A 17,639-nucleotide genomic window follows, 5' to 3' on the forward strand; every position below is an offset into this window, starting at 1 on the left:
TGTCTTGAGCGCCCTCTTTAAAACCGCACCAATTTGATTGGTGGAGTGATGGACAGCTAGCATGGTGACCCTGCCTTGTTTCCACGTTATTAATTTGTTGTGCCAAATCAGGGTGGTTAGCAAGATCTTTCAGCAATGAAGCACTGACACCCAGACTTATAGGCTCTAAATGTTTATATAAGTGATATGCAACCCTTATGGTATGGGATGTCAACTTCTCCGATTTAAACATAATGTCACACCCTCCAATGGTAAACACAAAACATAAACACAGATTAGGTTGCACAAGATTTGATACATTATAATAATAATTAACAACAAAATATTTACATATACTTCTTATACATTCGCAATGATCATTGACAACTACCACCTGTGAACAACCCCTCGGTTGTGGATGCAACTCATAGTGACATCTGCCTTCTTTCGGGCTTAAACAAATGTGTATACCTGGTGCTACTTCAGCCAGGCAATCGTATCCTATTGACTGCCTCCATAGACAAGAACTTACATCTATGGCATAATTCTTTATATCTACGGGGTTACCCATTTAGGAGTATCAGTAGGTAATATAACCAAATCTGGAGTTATTATTCCCAGGGTAACTAAAGGGTACACCCAGAGGACGGTGGCATTAGTTATAGTCAGGACTTTAGCAGTTATTTGCCGAGTACCGGGAAGAAAATAAAAATCAGTAAGTTCCCACCTGGCAGAATACTGTTTCTCAAAAGGCGAGGCACTCTCCATCATCTTGGGAGAATTCCTTGGAGCCCAGACCTTACCATGTTGCTCGCAATTGACTGTAGCCATAGTTGTGCTTCAACACACGCATCCGACCAGGCAGAAGAGCTTTCTAATACCTCAAATGCGTTCCCCACATGATGCCAGTCTTCCAATTGTTTAGGATACCATGACTTAATTGCATCAGTGATATTATATGACAAATCTATCACTGTATCAAGGGCAGATGTTAATGGTTGATTGAGAGATGCTCTCTTATGACCCAATGTCCCCATTTTTGTTGTTAAAGACCCTACTCCAAGGGTGCTTACAACACCTAAACCTGCACCTGCACCTCCCAGAATCTGGGCAGTAAGGACCCTTTTTACCCTGTTGTATCTTGGGTTAACACTTAGGAGCCAAGATTCCCAGCCTGAGACAGATGGCACCACAAATGGGGTGCAGTTAGACATGATGCCAGAAATTAGAGATTGCACATCCACAACCACTCTTTTAATGGAGTATATTGGGTTAGATCTGACCACTCGTTTAAGATTCTGATTGATGACCAGAGGTCCCGCATGATTACTATATGGAGGTGGTACTATAGTTACCTCAATGGTTTAAAGTAACCCAAAAGGACCCGCCAGGGACCAGATTCCAGAATTCTTAATTGTTATGTTGGTTTCAAGCACACCAGTACGCTCAAGCATGAATATCACTCCTGGCTCTTCACTAAACAAAAACTGTTTTTAACACCAGAGGAACTACAAACTTGGGAAGGGTTGCTAATACAATCCACAATAACTCCAAAAGACTATACAGAGGTATGTAGCTTAATGTACATTGATGATTGATGAAACTGAGCACGAATAGACAATTTGAATAGGGACAACCCCTCTCTTATGAAAGGTTCAGTATTGGAGATTAGACACATACACCATTGATAATAACTAGAAGTAACTGGCCCCCCAAAGCACTGCTGTGCTGATAGGGTAATATTCCAAGTACAGCTATTCCAGAGTAATACGACTTGTCCCAAATGGACCAGTTTCACTACTTTCTATATTACAAGAAATCGGTTTTGTACCTGTGACTTTGCCTACAATATTTTCAGTTTCCATGATCCAAATTAGGTCACACTGACATTCATCCTGAACAGTATAAATCATTACAGTGACTGTTTTATTAGCACGCTTTATACTATGAGTAGCTTCCACAGATATTAAAAACTTTGGAGTAGCCCACCCAGTTCTTGCATTTCGTGTCAGTTCAATGTTACAGAAATAATGTTCATTAGGCTGTACAAAAACAGGTGTATTTACATATATTACAAAGATAAGCATCCAGAATGTTCGATGGATGAGATTTTCCTGCAGGTAAATAGAAGCAATATTTGTTAATGATTTAAGACACACGGCTCAGCTCCTTTCCATGGTTTTAGTCGGCTAGAATGAAAACATTTTATATGTTTTTTCTTCTTATCGGGGATCTCTATTTGATACACATTAGGGCTGGTCTTATTAACAATCATAGCTGGGCCTACCCATCTAGGGCTCAGAGCATGACCCTCGTCAGAGCAGTATTAATAAGAACCTTATCCCCTACATCCCATTCCATAACCTTCACATGTCCGAACTTTCTGTTCATGACCTTAATATTGGATTTCAATTGGGCAGCCACTTGTTGTATGTCACTGATGTCACATAATATCTGGGATATGTAAGTATCTATTTTAAGTTTAGGTTAGTAATCCCCTGGGGGCTGTCCACCTACCCACTAATGTTCTGGAGTTCTCATGGGTCGTCCCATCGTGGCCTCAAATGGAGTAAAACCATGAGATGCTATTATCGACCTAACAGCCATGAGTACAAGAGGAAGCTTTATATCCCAGTCTTTTCCCTGAAAGTCATCTGACTTTCCTTAATGCAGCTTTTAGGGTCCTGTTAGCCCTCTCGACTGAGCCAGAGCTTTCGGGGTTGCCTGAGATATGCAAGTGTTGCTTTACTCCCAAAGCCTGACACAACACTTAGGGTGATTTCACCAACAAAGTGGGGACCTTGATCTGAATCAATCTCTAGAGGCAGTCCGAACCTGCACTCTTTCTTTTCCAACAAGTCTTTGATCTGCTGATCTTGCTGCTGAAGCTGCTTGATATCAAACTGGTTATTTACATCAGGATTTGATAGCTGAATCTTAGAGACAGGTAATGGGGTGTGTCTCCAAAGATGGCTCTCATTGAGCAAAGCGGCTTCCTTTGCTAAAAGGTCCACTTGGTGGGTTGAGCTTGGACACCTCTGTGTAATCCTTACAATGGGCTTTAACCTTGCACATGTAAGATTGTCCTAACCTGTCGGATGCCAGATTCCAGGCATGTTGGAGGTACGTAGCATACTTTATGGGCTTTCCGTCCAACAAGCGCATTTGATTCTGAATCCATACAGGCATCCAGTCACTTAAGGCTCAGATCACCCAATCTGAGTTAGAGCAAATGCAAATATTTTCTTCTTGCTTTTCTTCATAGAAGACAGCCACAACTGCCACTATTTCAGCTGCCTGAGACTAATATGGTTTTACTGTTCCCTGCAATGTCTTCTTTGAAGTCGGCTGTACAGCAGCATAACCGGCGTATATCTGGCCATCTTGATGGTAACAACTGCCATCTACAACAGCTAATTTCATCTCCTTGATCTCCAGGAAGCTGGTTTCCACCTTAAAGTGAGACTCGACCACTAGAGTCAACAGTGGTAATGGGCATTGGTGGTCCTGACCTTCAGACAATAGTGCATATAGAAGGATGCTGAACTGGGGAGACTTGTGTACCTTGATGTCTCGGTTCACCAAACTTAAGGTCCAGTTAGAAAGTCGAGGAGATGACACTCGCCCTTCATTAATCTTTCCTGACACCATGTATTTAATAGGGGTGTGTGATGTTCTTAAGATGACTGGAGCTAGCCTCATTAAATATTCCCAGTGGCTGACTGCCCACACCAGCGCCAGGACCTTTTTTTCACAGGGTCTGAATATTCGTTCCACCTGGGTGAGGACTCTTGATCCATAAGCAACTGGGCGTAGTCCACTGCCATGGTCCTGTAAGAGTACTGCACTGATCCCATCTCCATCAGTAGCCAGCTGCAAGTGAAAGGGACTCTCAGGCTTAGGGAAAGCTAAAGCCGGAGCCTTCGCTAATGCTTGCTTCAAGTTATGGAACTGTCATGGTATAAACCCCCGCTCTGAACTTTAGTGTCCAAAAGATGGGGTACCAGCATGAATTCCTCTAAGCTCAATTACCAGCTTTAGTACTTGTAGCACTGCCACCAACCAGGAATTCCAGTGCCTGGTACACTCTGGTCCCCCTAAAACTTTGCCCGGGGACCCCCAAGACCCAGTCCCTCTGGATCTTAACACAAGGAAAGTAAACCCTTTCCCTCACCTTTGCCTCTCCCAGGCTTCCCCTCCCTGAGTTACCCTGGAAGATTACTTTGATTCAAACTCCTTGAATCTTAAAACAGAGAGGAAAATGCACCTTCCCCCCTCCTTCTCTCTCCTCCTCCCAGACTCACCCTGAGAGAGACAGTAATCCTAATATAGAGAGAAACTAGCCTCTCTCTCCCCCTTCCCTCCTTTCTCCCCACCAATTCCCTGGTGGATCCAGACCCCATTCCCTGGGGTCTCACACCAGAATAAAAAAACAATCAGGTTCTTAAACAAGAAACTTTTAATTAAAGAATGAAAAACAGTAAAAATTGTCTTTGTGAATTTAAAATGGAATAGGTACCGGGTCTTTTGGCTATAGACACTGGCAATACCCTCCCAGCCTAAGTATACAAGTACAAATTAAAATCCTTTCAGCAAAATACAAATTTGAACTCCTTCCAGCCAAATACACATTTGCAAATAAAGAAAACAACCATAAGCCTAACTCGCTTTATCTACCTAGTACTCAATATTCTGAACTTTTAAGAGCCTGTATCGGAGAGATTGGAGAGAAAGCTGGTTGCACATCTGGTCCCTCTGAGCCCCCAGAGTGAACAACAACCAAACATTAACAGCACACACAAAAACTTCCCTCCCTCAAGATTTGAAAGTATCCTGTCCCCTGATTGGTCCTTTGGTTAGGTGACAGCCTGGCTCACTGATCTTGTTAACCCTTTACAGGCAAAAGAGATATGAAGTACTTCTGTTCTATTAATTTTTAACTATCTGTTTATGACAGGAACGCTTTCTGGTGAGTGACCTCCCACTTCCATTCTTGTTCAACTCTTTGTCTGGTTGTTTTCCATTTGGAGATAAATGGATGCTCAAATATGTTACCATGGTAACATATTTGGGCATCCATTTATCTCCAAATGGAAAACAACCAGACAAAGAGTTGAACTAGTTTGTAAGCTCCTAGTACCTAGAGACATTTCGACATTACAGTCATTCTTAGGCCTTACAGGATTCTCCTGAGAACTTATAGAAGGTTATGCTGTCATCGCAAGACCTTTTATAAATTACTCCAGAAAGGCCAAGAATGGAAGTGGGAGGTCACTCACCAGAAAGCGTTCCATAACTTGAAGGAAGCATTAGCAGAGGCTCTTGCTTTAGCTTTCCCTAAGCCTGGACTTTTGCTGGGTTAACTAGGAAGCCAGTGGAATGGATTTTATCCAAAACTATCCCAAGAATTTGCAGATTCTCCTCATGATTCACCGTGTCAATTAGGATATCATCCACATAACTCAATATCTGGTTCTGATCCGGCATTCCTCTCCACATTCCGGAGACATAACAGTGACATATACTGGGGGTGATATGTAGGCCCTGGGGAACGCAGGTGAAAGTCAGCTGACGTCCTTCAAAAGCGAAGACGAACTTGTGCTGGGATTCTTGGTGTACTGATATGCTAAAGAAGGTGTTGCACAAGTCGAGTACTGAAAAGCATTTAGCACCTGCAGCCATGATGTCATTAAATTTTGCCACCACGGGGACATACGAGGGGTTACTCGGTTAAACTCCCTATAGTCTATGGTGAGATGCCATGTCTTCTTGTCAGCCTTCATCACCAGCCAAATAGGTTAGTTGCAGGGGCTTTCCACTTCAACTAGTACTTTCTGCTGCACTAGTGCCTTGACTGTTGCTTTTAAGCTCTCTGCAACTTCTGCAGGGTACCTATACTGTTTCAGTGGCCATAGATCAGGTCCATCTACGTATACCTTTGCATGTATGTGTGCGCACTGCAGTTTGTTGCTTGCAAAGGTTCCGAGGTGTTCCTGGACTATACAGTTAACATCGGTCTCCGATGGAGAAATGACAAGCTCTTCAGGGGTCTTTAAAGCAGATATCCTGTGGGAGTCTGGTATGACACAGTTCTGTTCCCTCTTGCCTCCTACGATCAGCTGTCTGTTGGGGAGATCTACAACTATGCCCAGACTCTTCAGATCAATCCCTAAAATCCCCTGTCAGGCAATCTTTGGATCCCAAAGGTAGCCTGAATGGTAATTACTGTTAACATACATAATATAGGCACTGTAAATGGAACAGAGCAACAGCCTGCCTTGTTCTAAATTGATCTAAATTAACTGGCACTTTAACGGGGGAACCGGGGGCAGGGGTCAGTCAGCCCCTTCACAAAAGGCTCAGGGATGCTGGTGGTTGCTGGTTCCCGTGGGTCTTCCTGTGTCCAACTAACTTTTCCAGTAACTTGTTGGTTGACAACCCCTCTATGTCTTCCTTGTGTTAAAACTGAAGCGGAGTTTTATTTCTAAACAGTTGTTTTGATATTTAGCTTAGTTTCCTTCTCTCACCTGTCCCATGAGGATGCAGAGAGGGGAACAGCCTGCCTAGGCCTGTCCATGCAACCTACCCAGCCTCACCTGCTGACAGAGTGGAACCCTGTGCACCAAGTTCTGCACACAATATTTTAAAATTCTGCAGATTTTATTTGTCAAAATAACACCATATAATTAAAACTGGCATGATCATTTTGGTAATTGATTTCAAAATACCTGTCAGCAAATATGTCTATAACAACAGATACAAACACACAAATTCCCCCAGGCGTAGAGAGGTAAAGAAAACCCTACAACAACCTACTCCCTGCTTCTCTGCCCCCTCCACCCTGCCAGAGAGCATCCAGGGGAGCATGGGGGGGGGCACACACACCCCCTTCTCCCCAAAGTCCAGCCACGCTCCTCCAGCTCAGACACTCAGACCCCCTCCCCTACCAGAGGCCAGCTGTGCCCTCCCTCCCCCCACACTCGCAGACTCTGCCCCCCCCTAGAGCCCAAGGATCCAGGAGAAACAGCCTGACGCTGAGCCCCTGGCCCGCAGAGCCTCCCGCAGGGGAACCCTCCCGGCCCTAGTGGCGGCCAACATCTCTGCAGCCCATTGCCGGGGGGGCGGGCGCTACCCGCACAGCAACGTCTGCGAACTGCGGCCTCGCGCAGTGCCCCGGGAGCAGCTCGGGGTGGGGGGGGAAACCCCCTCTATGGCGGGTGGGGGGCTGCGACCCCTGGGGATTGGCCCAGGCCGGGACCCGCCGCTAACGCCTCTGCGCTGAGGCTCGAACAGTCCCAACTCTCCTGCCCCCGGCCCAGCCGCCCCTCCCGCACCGCTCCCAGCGGGGACCCCGGGACCCAGTGGCACCGCGCGGGCGGGGCAGACACACCAGCCCGGCGCAAGATGGCGGCGGCCGAGGGCGCCCTGTAGAGTCACGTGCTAGGGCCTGCCACCTGATGTCCTGGAGCCCTTCCGGGCGGCCTCTACGCGATGAGGTCACACGCAGTCCGCATTGTGACGCCAGAAGCGTAAACAGAGCGGTGCATTATGGGAGGGGGATTGTTTCGCGCAGGAAGCAGCCTCCATCTTAGGGGCTCTCTAGCCACAGGTTCGGCGGCGCGGCGCGGCCCGGTCCGGCCCGCAGCGAGACGCCGCAGCCCTGTCTCTTTCCGCGCCCGCCTCTGCAGCGCGCCCCAGCGCCCCGGCCCGCGCCCCAGCGGCCCGCCTCGCCGGCGCTGTGAGCAGAGCGCGAGGCGGCCGGCCCCTCAGGGGAGGCGGCGGGATGGCGGCGGACAGCCGGGAGGAGAAAGGTAGCGGGCAACCCCGGGGGGCGGGGCATCGCTGCCCTGCGTGCGGGGGGGCTTACGGAAAGGGATGGATGGTGTGGGGGGGGGTCGGCTGCCCTGCGGGGGCGGGCAGGAGGTGGGGGGAGGGGTTGAGGCGGAGGATCGGCTACCCTGCGGGGGGAGGGGGTGAGGGGCACTGGCTGTGGGGGGGGCGGGGGAGGGTCGGCTGCCCTGCCGGGTGGCGGGTCAGTGGGGGGCACTGGGTGTTGGGGGGGGAGGGTTGGCTGCCTTGCGGACGGGGTGGGGGGCACTGGCTGTAGGGGGCGGGGAGGGTCGGCTGCCCTGCGGGGGCGGAGAGGAGGTGGAGGGACTGGCTGAGGTGCTCAGTTGTCCTGTGGGGGATGTAGAGGATACGGTGGGACTAGCTTGGGGGGGTCAGCTGCCCTGCGGTGGGAGGGGAGGGGTGTGGAGTTTTTATTTTGGTTTTACCAGAATAAATTTAACTAATTACAAGAATTGTTCATAATTTTCTTCTGGAGTGTCAACTGTGTTCCAGGGATGAAGGAACTGGATGTAGATCTATGTGTGAAATCCTTGGGTGGGCTGTATATATAATTTGCTCTATTTGACTTGTTTACAGGTCTGTTGCATCTTAGGCGCATTTAAAATGCACGATTTCAGCTTTACTTGGCAAAAACAAGAGAGAAAAAAAAGGGAGAAAAATAACAATTTAAATGCTGTTTCTGTAGTGCGGGCGATTCCGCTTACCATTACACTCAATGTAATTTTGACTATACGCAATTTTCGCTTTATGTGCTGACTGCGGAACGTAACCCCAGCATAAGATGAGACAGACCTGTAATGGGTTACTGCCCTGAGGTTGAAATAGCCACAATTTTAACCTTTATTTGTACTGTATGCATGTCAGATTACCCCATCATGCAGTGATACCTTTGGGGGGTGGGGCAGGTGCTCTGCATGCCCTTGTTTAAGGCTCTCTTTTACTCTAGTGGGGTTTCTGTGTGCACAGATTCCAAGGTAGGAGCTGCAGCTGCTGTGAGGCACCTTCATGTAACAACTTAGAGATGACTCCCTTATATTTATACATTTTGTAGCTCTTCTCAAGGTGATGTGCAGTCCCACAGAGTAATAGACTGGAATTACTGAAAGGGGAGGGGAAATGGACTAAATATCAGGGAAAAGGTAGAGGCCTCAGTACAGTCTATAGAGTTGGAGACCACCAGATTATCTAGTCCAGTGGTTCTCAAACTTCTTGTAGAGGCGAGACCTCTTTCAAACAGCAAGCCTCTGAGTGCGACACCCCCACCACTCCTGCTTATAAATTAAAACAGGGTTTTTTAATTTAATGGGGGCTGTTGTTTCATGTCCTCCGGGTAATAATCTCATGACCCTGTTTGAGAATCCCTGATCTAGTCTCATGTCCTGTATATCACAGGCCACCAACAGCACCCACACACTTAAACCCAACCACCGAAGTTAGGCCAAAGTATTACATTGCTTAGATTGGACATCTCAAACTGCACTCAGCCAAAGTAGTACAGTAGAACCTCAGAGTTATGAACAATTTGGGAATGGAGGTTGTTCGTAACTCTGAAATGTTCATAACGCTGAACAAAACATTCATTTGGTTATTTCAATAATTTACAACTAAACAGTGACTAATTCAGCTTTGAAACTTTACTACGCAGAAGAAAAATGTTGCTTTGAACTATCTTAATTTAGATGAAACAAGCACAGAAACAGTTTCCTTACATTATCAATCTTAATTTTTAAGTTTTCCCTTTATTTTTCCATGAGTGCTTAACACAGTACTGTACTATATATTTGTTCTTTTTTGTTTGTTTTTGTCTCTGCTGCTGCCTGATTGTGTACTTCTGGTTCTATATGAGGTGGTTGACTGATCAGTTCATAATTGTTTGTAACTCTTGAGGTTTTCCTATAAGCAGTATACCAAAGGGAACAGTCCTGTGGTTGGCAGAATTAGCAGCGGACTCAATGTTGTCAGAGGTGTTGTTGTCAGAGGCTACCAGTGTGGTGCTCTGCTCTGCTCTCTCCTTGTTGGTATCACTCGGCTGCGTGCATGTGTTCCCTCTGTGTGCTTCCCCAGCTCTGCGCAGATAGCTGACACAGCAGACCCCGAGAGAACCCCCAATGACCACAGAGTCTAGTAAGGTACGAAGGCACGTCGGCCAGGTTTATTGCCGTATGGACACAATTGCAGTTCCCTCCAGATTGTTACTCTACAGGGCATACTACGAGAAAGTGTCCCCGGTCAATGGACTCGGCTCAGTCAGTGGCGGGACTTTCCACTGCCCCCCCCAAACGGACAAAGACATCGCCCCAGGGATACATTTTTATACACAGGTACAAACAAGTTACACATCACTCCTGACGTATTGCGGTGCAGCCCCTCTACACAGCAAGGTACAGCCCCTCTACGTAGTAAGGTGCCGCCTCTCACCTTGTACGTGTTGGTTCGATCAAAACAACTCTATCCATCATTTTACCCTTTTGCCTGTCATTGGGATGGGTCGGCCTGTTCTTTCTTATCTGTGGAATGTTCCAGTATAAGGTGTTCTGGTACCGTGTTTATACTTCAGTATGCTAGGTGAATATATGTTTATGCAATATCAGCCCTTTCCTTGCCAACATCTGTGAACCGAGCCGGCCTTCAGCTCATAGCTTAACTTTGCTTTCTAGCTAAGTCTTAACATTACTTTAGTTCAGGCCTCAGGCCTCATACTGGGCCTTTATCAGGGCCTTCACTTACTACACTCAAACCAGCCTTTTCTATCTCAAACTTCCTTAGTGTTGCTCAAAGGATGAGCATGGCTATACAAAGTGATGGTGATGGTAATGTCAGTGAGTCCATAGCTATATGTGCATGTTAGTACTACTTAATACATCACATTTAAACCTCAAAAGGGAATTGTGAGCTTTGTCTCCAGTCGTGCCATCTCCTCTGGTGTCTGTCTGCTTCTCTGCCTTTTGGAACCAATACTGCAATATGATCATTCCAAGTGCTCTGATGATGCTTACTGCCATGTGCATGTGTACTTGCTAATATAGTATGTAAAAAGTTACATTGCCAGGTTAATATATTCCCTCGGTTTAGGAATTGTAAATGCAAGCTTTTATAAATTTCCCATAGCATTTGCAAACCAGATGTTATGGCAAAGGTATGATAAGTGAAAAGGAAAATTGATAAATTTCATTTTTTACTGTTCAGTGCTGAGCAAAAATCAAACGTTGATGGATTTTTTCTAGTTTTAATACTCTAGTATACAATTGGTTACATATATGTAAGAATTATTTTTTTAAAAAGGATTAGTTTAACTAGGTCTTTAAACTGCAAGTCAGGCATGTGTATAATGTAATGTCACTGGTGGTTATAAGTCGGATGCTCTGAGAATACTCAGCAGATACAAATGCTGTTATGGGTGGTATGCTGAGATCCATTAACACTGGGAGGAGCTATTTAAACTGGATTGTGAAAACAGCTAGGAGTCCTTATGGCTCCTAGCCCACAAAAGCTTATGCACAAATAAATTTGTTCGTCTCTAAGGTGCCACAAGGACTCCTCGTTGTTCTTGCTGATGCAGACTAACAGGGCTACCACTCTGAAATCTGGATTGTGTACTGGTTGAGCATAACAGATACGAATGTGTCAGAAACAAGCCTTAGCACTGGTCTACCTTACAGAGTTAGGTTGACACAAGGCAGCTTACAGCGACCTAAATCTGTAAGTTTCTACACTGAAATCTTGCTTCTGCCAATGTAACTCTCTCCTATGCCGACTTAATAACTCGAGAAGCAGTAGCTCTTAGGTAGACATAGTGTCAGTGTGGTCACTGCGTTGCACTGCTTGAATGTTGCTGGCTTTCAGAAGCCATCACACAATGCCCCACACAGACAGTTAAATTGGTGCAAGTACTCCTGGTTAGGACGTGCATCACCGACACATGGAACGTAGTGTGGACCTGCAAAAGCAACTTCATAATTGTGGTGGCTGTATGTCAATGTAACTTAGGTCAACATAATTTTGTAGTGTCGCCATATCCCTAGTCAAACACCAAAAGGGTTATACCCCAACTTACAACCATTATTGCTCATTCTCTGCCTACCAGTTACTACATACAAGGCCTGCAGCAATCACTGTCTGAATAGCAGGGTTGCATGGGTTGGGGGAGCTTGCATATCCTAGGAGACAATAGCTAGAGCTATTGTTGGCTGATTATGTGATTTATGTAGATTGCTTTGATTGCATTATGTGCTTTTTAACTGTTCTCAGGGATTCAAAGCAGTTCCTTGTACTAGGGCTGGTTAAAATCTTGGTGCCATAGGAGTATCTGAAATATGTCTTAATGCAACCTGAGCTAGTGGTGATTCCAGTGGTACTACTTGTAGTTACTGGGGTAGCTGGTGTCACTAGTTGCTTTGGCAGTGCTGGCTATCCTTCATGTACATACACACTGAGGTAGCACCATGTTATTGGTGGGTTGGGGAGCTCTGTTGAACAGAAGAAGTACCCTTTGGCTGTTTGGGAAACTGGAGATTCAGAACCAAATGTACATCCACAGAGGAAAAAGACGTGGAACCCCCCTGGAAGATCAACCTTTCCACACATTTTACAATAAATGACTGAAGTCACCAATTCTAATTTGGTTCTTGTCCAGCCCTGGGGGTTTCCTGAAAGATCTAGCTGTGGAACAATCACCCTTTAAGTTTGCAATACCCCTGCACCCAGTTCTGAGCCAGTTGGTGAAGGAGTTATGATAGCACTGATACTCCACTGTGGATATTGCTAAAGCGATGTAAGCAAAAATACAACTTATTTGGGGATGCTGCTGCTTCCCCACAAGCCTGATGGCAGTGCGCTATGGCTGGGGCTAAGATTTGAGACTTGCTGCTTGGCTTCCCTAGACTGAGAATTAAGATGCTAAGATGTCCCTGGAAAAATATTTTGTTGGGCTACAGTGGCAACAGATTTTGTTGCAAACTACCTATTCTTTCTGGACAAAGCTCAGCTCAAGCTATGGAAGAGGGCGTGTACCGTTATGGAAAAGCACAATGAATTCTGACAGATTTTATGAGCACTTACACAAGCAGATGTGTGGCTCTAATGTCATTTGTTGGTAACAGCAGCAGGAACTTGGGCTTAGGTGCTACAGAGACAAGTGTCTGCTTCTTTCAGACTTTAATACACAGTAACTAGAGCTTGAGGACCTGCTGTGTGACATAGGGAGCTTCTTTGGCAAAAGGGTGTCTCAAATACTATAGCAAAGCTAGACTGTATTTTCCTTTTCCACCCCTCCTACTCTAGAGGGCAAGTGCTTATACTAATGAGTTTGGATTCAGACATGGCCGGTAAGGACAGAATCAGAATGTGTGGCTTCTTTTTCCTCAGAAATGGAAGAGTTGCAAGCCCCTGAACCCTAAGCAGGAGAACCTCTGATTATTGTGCAGTTCTGAATCTTCTGAAACAGGCTAGTTTTGTAGAGTAGAGCCCTTCTGATTCTGCTTGGCTTCTGATTGCCTCAAACACAGGAGACCTCAGCATTATTTGGTAGGACTCTGTGGTCTTTCCCCAGACCATTTCCTTCAAGAATGCACTCAGTATCTTCTTGATGATGAGTGAGTACAGCAAATCTAGTCCTTTCTGGCAAAGACCTCCATAAAGCTTTGTACTATCGAGGGAAAGAGGCATGGTATTTCCAGATACTTTCGGATGCAGGACAGGCATCAGGGATGTCTCCGTCACTTACTATTGCATTCAAGGCACTAGTTGGTGTATGTCTCACTAAAATTGACTGCATTTCTGCACTGAAATGGACAAAATTGTTTGCTGCCATTCTAAATATAAAGTTTGTATTGTATTATCCTTTTTAGCACTTTTTTTGCTGCTTTTTTTTAGTCAGTTAATTTCTGTTTTTGAAGATACTCATCTTTATTCATTCATGTTCTGCAGAATGTATAGCAGTACTCAGAGCACTCAATACTTGTAAGTGTACAGCACCACAGATCTCTTTGGTCCAAGAAAACACCCTAGTCATGTGTAAATGTACAGTAAGCACCACATAATTCATAGTCTCAGTGAAAGTGTAATAGTGTATAAAGGTAGGAGAACAGAATAATTAATTGGATGGGAAGGGGTGTAAGTGTACACCAAGCACTGCACAATTCTTAGCAGGCCCCAGAATTTCAGGGCTATGTAGAGCACACTCTGTGTCACATCACACTACTATGGCAGACTGTTAAAGTGCTCTTTCAAAGCCTCCCTCAACTTCATAGCTCCTCATTGAGCTCCTCTAATAGTCATTGTGTCTGGCAGTTCAGACTCACCAGACAGCTGCTCCTGTCTCTACCCTGGCAGCAGCTTTTCCCTCTTTGTCTCACACATATTATGCAGGACAAAACAGGCAGCTATCACTGTTGGGGTACTTCTCTCACAAGATTGGATCGCAGTGAGTAAATAACACCAACATGCCTTCGAAAGTACAACTGTCATTCCGCACCTGCTGAGCTGGTAGTTGAATCTTTCTTTGGTATTGTCAAGGTGGCTGGTATATGGCTTCAGGAGCCAGAGAAGCATGTGATATGCTGGGTCCCCCAGGATTACGGCTGGTATTTCAACATCACCAGTGGTAATCCACCAGTCAGGAAAGAATGTCCCTGCTTGCAACTTTCTGAACAATCCTGTGTTCTTAAAGTTGCAAGCACAATGCACTTTCCCTGACTAGCCCACACTGATATCAGTGAAACATCCCAGGTGATCCACCAAGACTTGCACCCTTTCTGTTGATGTGTACTCTGTGGCAAAGTGGTGGTGCCAAAATAGGGGTAGGCATGCCGTTTGTTTGTCCCACCACAGTTCAACAGCACCATTGCTGCAAATTCAACCGTGACGTCCTGCACATTGCGGAGAGTCACAGACCTGCATAGCAGGACATGATTAATGACCCTACACACTTGCATGAAAACCGCCCCCACTGAGGATTTTCCAACTCTGTAGTGATTTCCCACTCACTAGTAGCAATCAGGCATTGCAAGCTTTCATAATGCAATCATCACTCGCTTCTGAACTGTCTCATTCGTTGTTCATCCACTGGAGAGGTGAGCTCTGCACACAGATCCAGGAATGTGGCCTTTTGCATCCTAGAGTTCTGCAGCTACATCTAGTCATCCCAAACCTTCATTGTGATGTGATCCCACCAATCAGTGCTCATTTCTTGGGCCCAGAATTGGTGCTCCGCCGTCTGCAGCTGCTTCACGAATGCCACCAACAGCCTTGAATTGTTTTTCACTATGTCCATCAGCAGTCCGTCCTCGAAAAAATCATTGTGTTCCCCATTGTTGTGGTTCTTCCTGCATTTCTGATAATACTGGAGGATAATGTATCCTGTATTTGCAACATTCGTGAGACTATACCCAGCTGTGCAGACTTCATCCTTCAGTTAGGGGGTGGACAGTGCCGTGTGGGTTTGTGGGATCTCTCTTTAAAATAAGTGTGAATTATGGGATAGAGAAAGTTGCATGCTAGGAACTTGACCCCAGCTCCAGGTGACCCCTTGATACTTTGTTAGTCTCACTCTGTTCAGACAGCCTCCCTTCTTGCTTAGTTCCTGTAGAACTTTCAGAGCAAAAGGCTGTATTCCTGGTAGAGAAGCGTCTGGTGTCTGTGACCGCTGGCTAATGGAGTTCAAAATTGTGACCAGAGCACCATCAGAGTCTGAATAGACACTTCTTTCTCTTGCAGGGTTTTACTTCTCTTCATGTAGGGCTCTCAAACAGGCCGTTGGCTCCTTGCCAGGCTTCTTTTGCATGTGTTTCCCTTAAGCACTTTTCCTTTGACAAGATAAGCTCTCCTGCCTTTCCCCTGTCTCCTGGACAGAGTCATTAAGTTCTGTCATCTCCCTGATCTCACTTTGCTGCTTTCTTTGGTCTGGAATTTTTGTTATTCGCTGCTTTGATGGCAGCATGCAGTTCCCATGACGTTGGGACTTGGAAGTTCCATAATCCCTCTCTTTGGCAGAGACCATATCACAGAAGTGAGCTGGACTTTGACCCTCACACAGTTGATGCTGTCACCTTGCAGCACTCTCAGGTTGAATTTGGTTGACACTTGAAGCTAAATTTAAGGAGGAAATTGAAAACCTGTAAAGTTTCATTGATGTGTTAATGCATTTGTAAATTTAATGACATTATGAAAACTAATACTGGTTACAAACACTTTCAGAGAATTTCTTCAAAATGGATTATTGTTGATAATATTTGTAATTTATGTATATTATTTTCAGATGGTGAACTGAATGTTCTGGATGACATTTTGACTGATGCTCCAGACCAAGATGATGAGCTGTATAATCCTGATAGTGAGCAAGATAAAAATGAGAAAAAGGGTATGTGGCTTTACTACTCAGATATCTTGCTAAAAAGTAGACAGCAAAATTTTACAGGGCAGGGTGATTAAAGTCTGCAAGGTCACAATGTTCATAACCCGGGTCATGGAATCCCAAACATTTTTTGTGCAACTGCATTATAATGTAATCTCTGACCTTATGGACAAACATAATATAGTAAGGCTTCTCTTTAGCTGAAGATCACAGTGAATCTGGGTTTTCTGCAGGTATAGCTGATCTTACAAATTATTTTTTTTCTCTAGTAAACTGAATACAGGAGTAGGAACAAGGAAGTCCTCTTTTCCAGTCCCAGCTGTGCTAGTAACTTTGTTTGGTCTTGCTCTTGTCACTTAGCCTTTCAGCATCAGTATCTCTGTCTCTCAGTATGGAAAACATTAATGTGACTGGGAAGTTAAGGACTTAATATTTGTAAAATGCTATAATCTTGAAAGGTTAATTATTTTTAAGAGTGCTTTGGAACTGAAACTTCAAGTCAGTAAAGGTGATTTTAAGGAGAAATATTATCAAATGTAAAAAAGTCTTCTGATCTGATGTGTAAAATAACTTTGAACTTGCTCTCTACTGGTCTTTATTTAAGGGTCAAAAAGAAAAAGTGACAGGATGGAAAGTGCTGAAAGCAAAAGACAGAAGCCTTCTATGCATTCATCAAGGCAAATGATTCCAAAGCCGCCTAGCTCATCAGTTAGCAATAATAAAAGAATGGTGAGTACAAAAGGAAAGCCACTGTCGGAGTACAAGAATGAGGAATATCAGAGGTCTGATAGAAACAAGCGCCCAGATGATCGAAAGACCCGTATGTCAAGCAGCAGTTCAAGGGAACCATATAAAGGACAACTTGAAAAGACTTGCATGAGGAAAAGAGATGTTGACAGAAGGGCAAAGTCTTCCACACCAGATGGTTCTGAGGTAGTAAACGTTATTGCATTAACTTTTAACAATTAAAACAATTGTTTGAGGCTTTTATAAGGCACATTTTCTTAAGGCACTTTGTGCATCCAGACAATGTGTTCTATGACTGCTGATTGATTTTCTCTTTGAACATCAGAGAATTAGGCACGACGTAGATAGAAGACTGAGCAGGTCCAGCCATTCTTCTAAAGAGGAGGTGAACTCTGAGGAATATGGCTCAGAACATGAGACTGGCAGCAGCGGTTCCTCTGAGCAAGGGAACACAGAAAATGAGGAGGAAGGAATGGAAGAAGAGGAAGATGATGAAGGGGAGGAGGATGAAGAGGTAGAAGAAGAAGGGGAGGAGGAGGAAGAAGAATACGAACAAGATGAGAGAGATCAAAAGGAAGGAAATGACTATGACACACGAAGTGAAGCCAGTGATTCTGATTCTGAATCCGCATCCTTCACAGATGGGTCAGTCAGATCTGGTTCCGGCTCGGATGCTTCAGGTAGATTGCTTCTTCTTATACTACTTGATATC

The 17,639-nt window shown here is 45.1% G+C and overlaps 1 protein-coding gene and 1 long non-coding RNA gene across 4 annotated transcripts in view; one reads left to right on the forward strand and one right to left on the reverse strand.

Moving 5' to 3' along the window:
• Positions 1–275: 275 nt before the first annotated feature.
• On the reverse strand, positions 276–7,484 carry LOC127047143 (uncharacterized). The gene is made up of 2 exons (XR_007773315.1): positions 7,434–7,484; positions 276–2,093 (listed from the first exon to the last, which is right to left on the reverse strand). It is a non-coding gene; the product is annotated as an uncharacterized LOC127047143 (long non-coding RNA).
• Positions 7,485–7,619: 135 nt separating this feature from the next.
• YTHDC1 (YTH N6-methyladenosine RNA binding protein C1) overlaps positions 7,620–17,639 on the forward strand; it is a 35,657-nt gene continuing 25,637 nt past the window's right edge. For 2 of the 3 annotated variants that reach the window (XM_050944995.1, XM_050944996.1), the window contains exons 1-4: positions 7,620–7,790; positions 16,085–16,186; positions 16,785–17,113; positions 17,253–17,607. In XM_050944995.1, the coding sequence (XP_050800952.1) occupies positions 7,763–7,790; positions 16,085–16,186; positions 16,785–17,113; positions 17,253–17,607 (814 nt within the window). In that variant the 5' untranslated portion in view covers positions 7,620–7,762. The remainder of the gene's footprint in view (positions 7,791–16,084; positions 16,187–16,784; positions 17,114–17,252; positions 17,608–17,639) is intronic. The other variant, XM_050944997.1, reaches the window with a different exon arrangement.

This window comes from Gopherus flavomarginatus, chromosome 3, assembly GCF_025201925.1.
Source record: "Gopherus flavomarginatus isolate rGopFla2 chromosome 3, rGopFla2.mat.asm, whole genome shotgun sequence".
In the NCBI taxonomy this organism is placed as follows: Eukaryota; Metazoa; Chordata; order Testudines; family Testudinidae; genus Gopherus; species Gopherus flavomarginatus.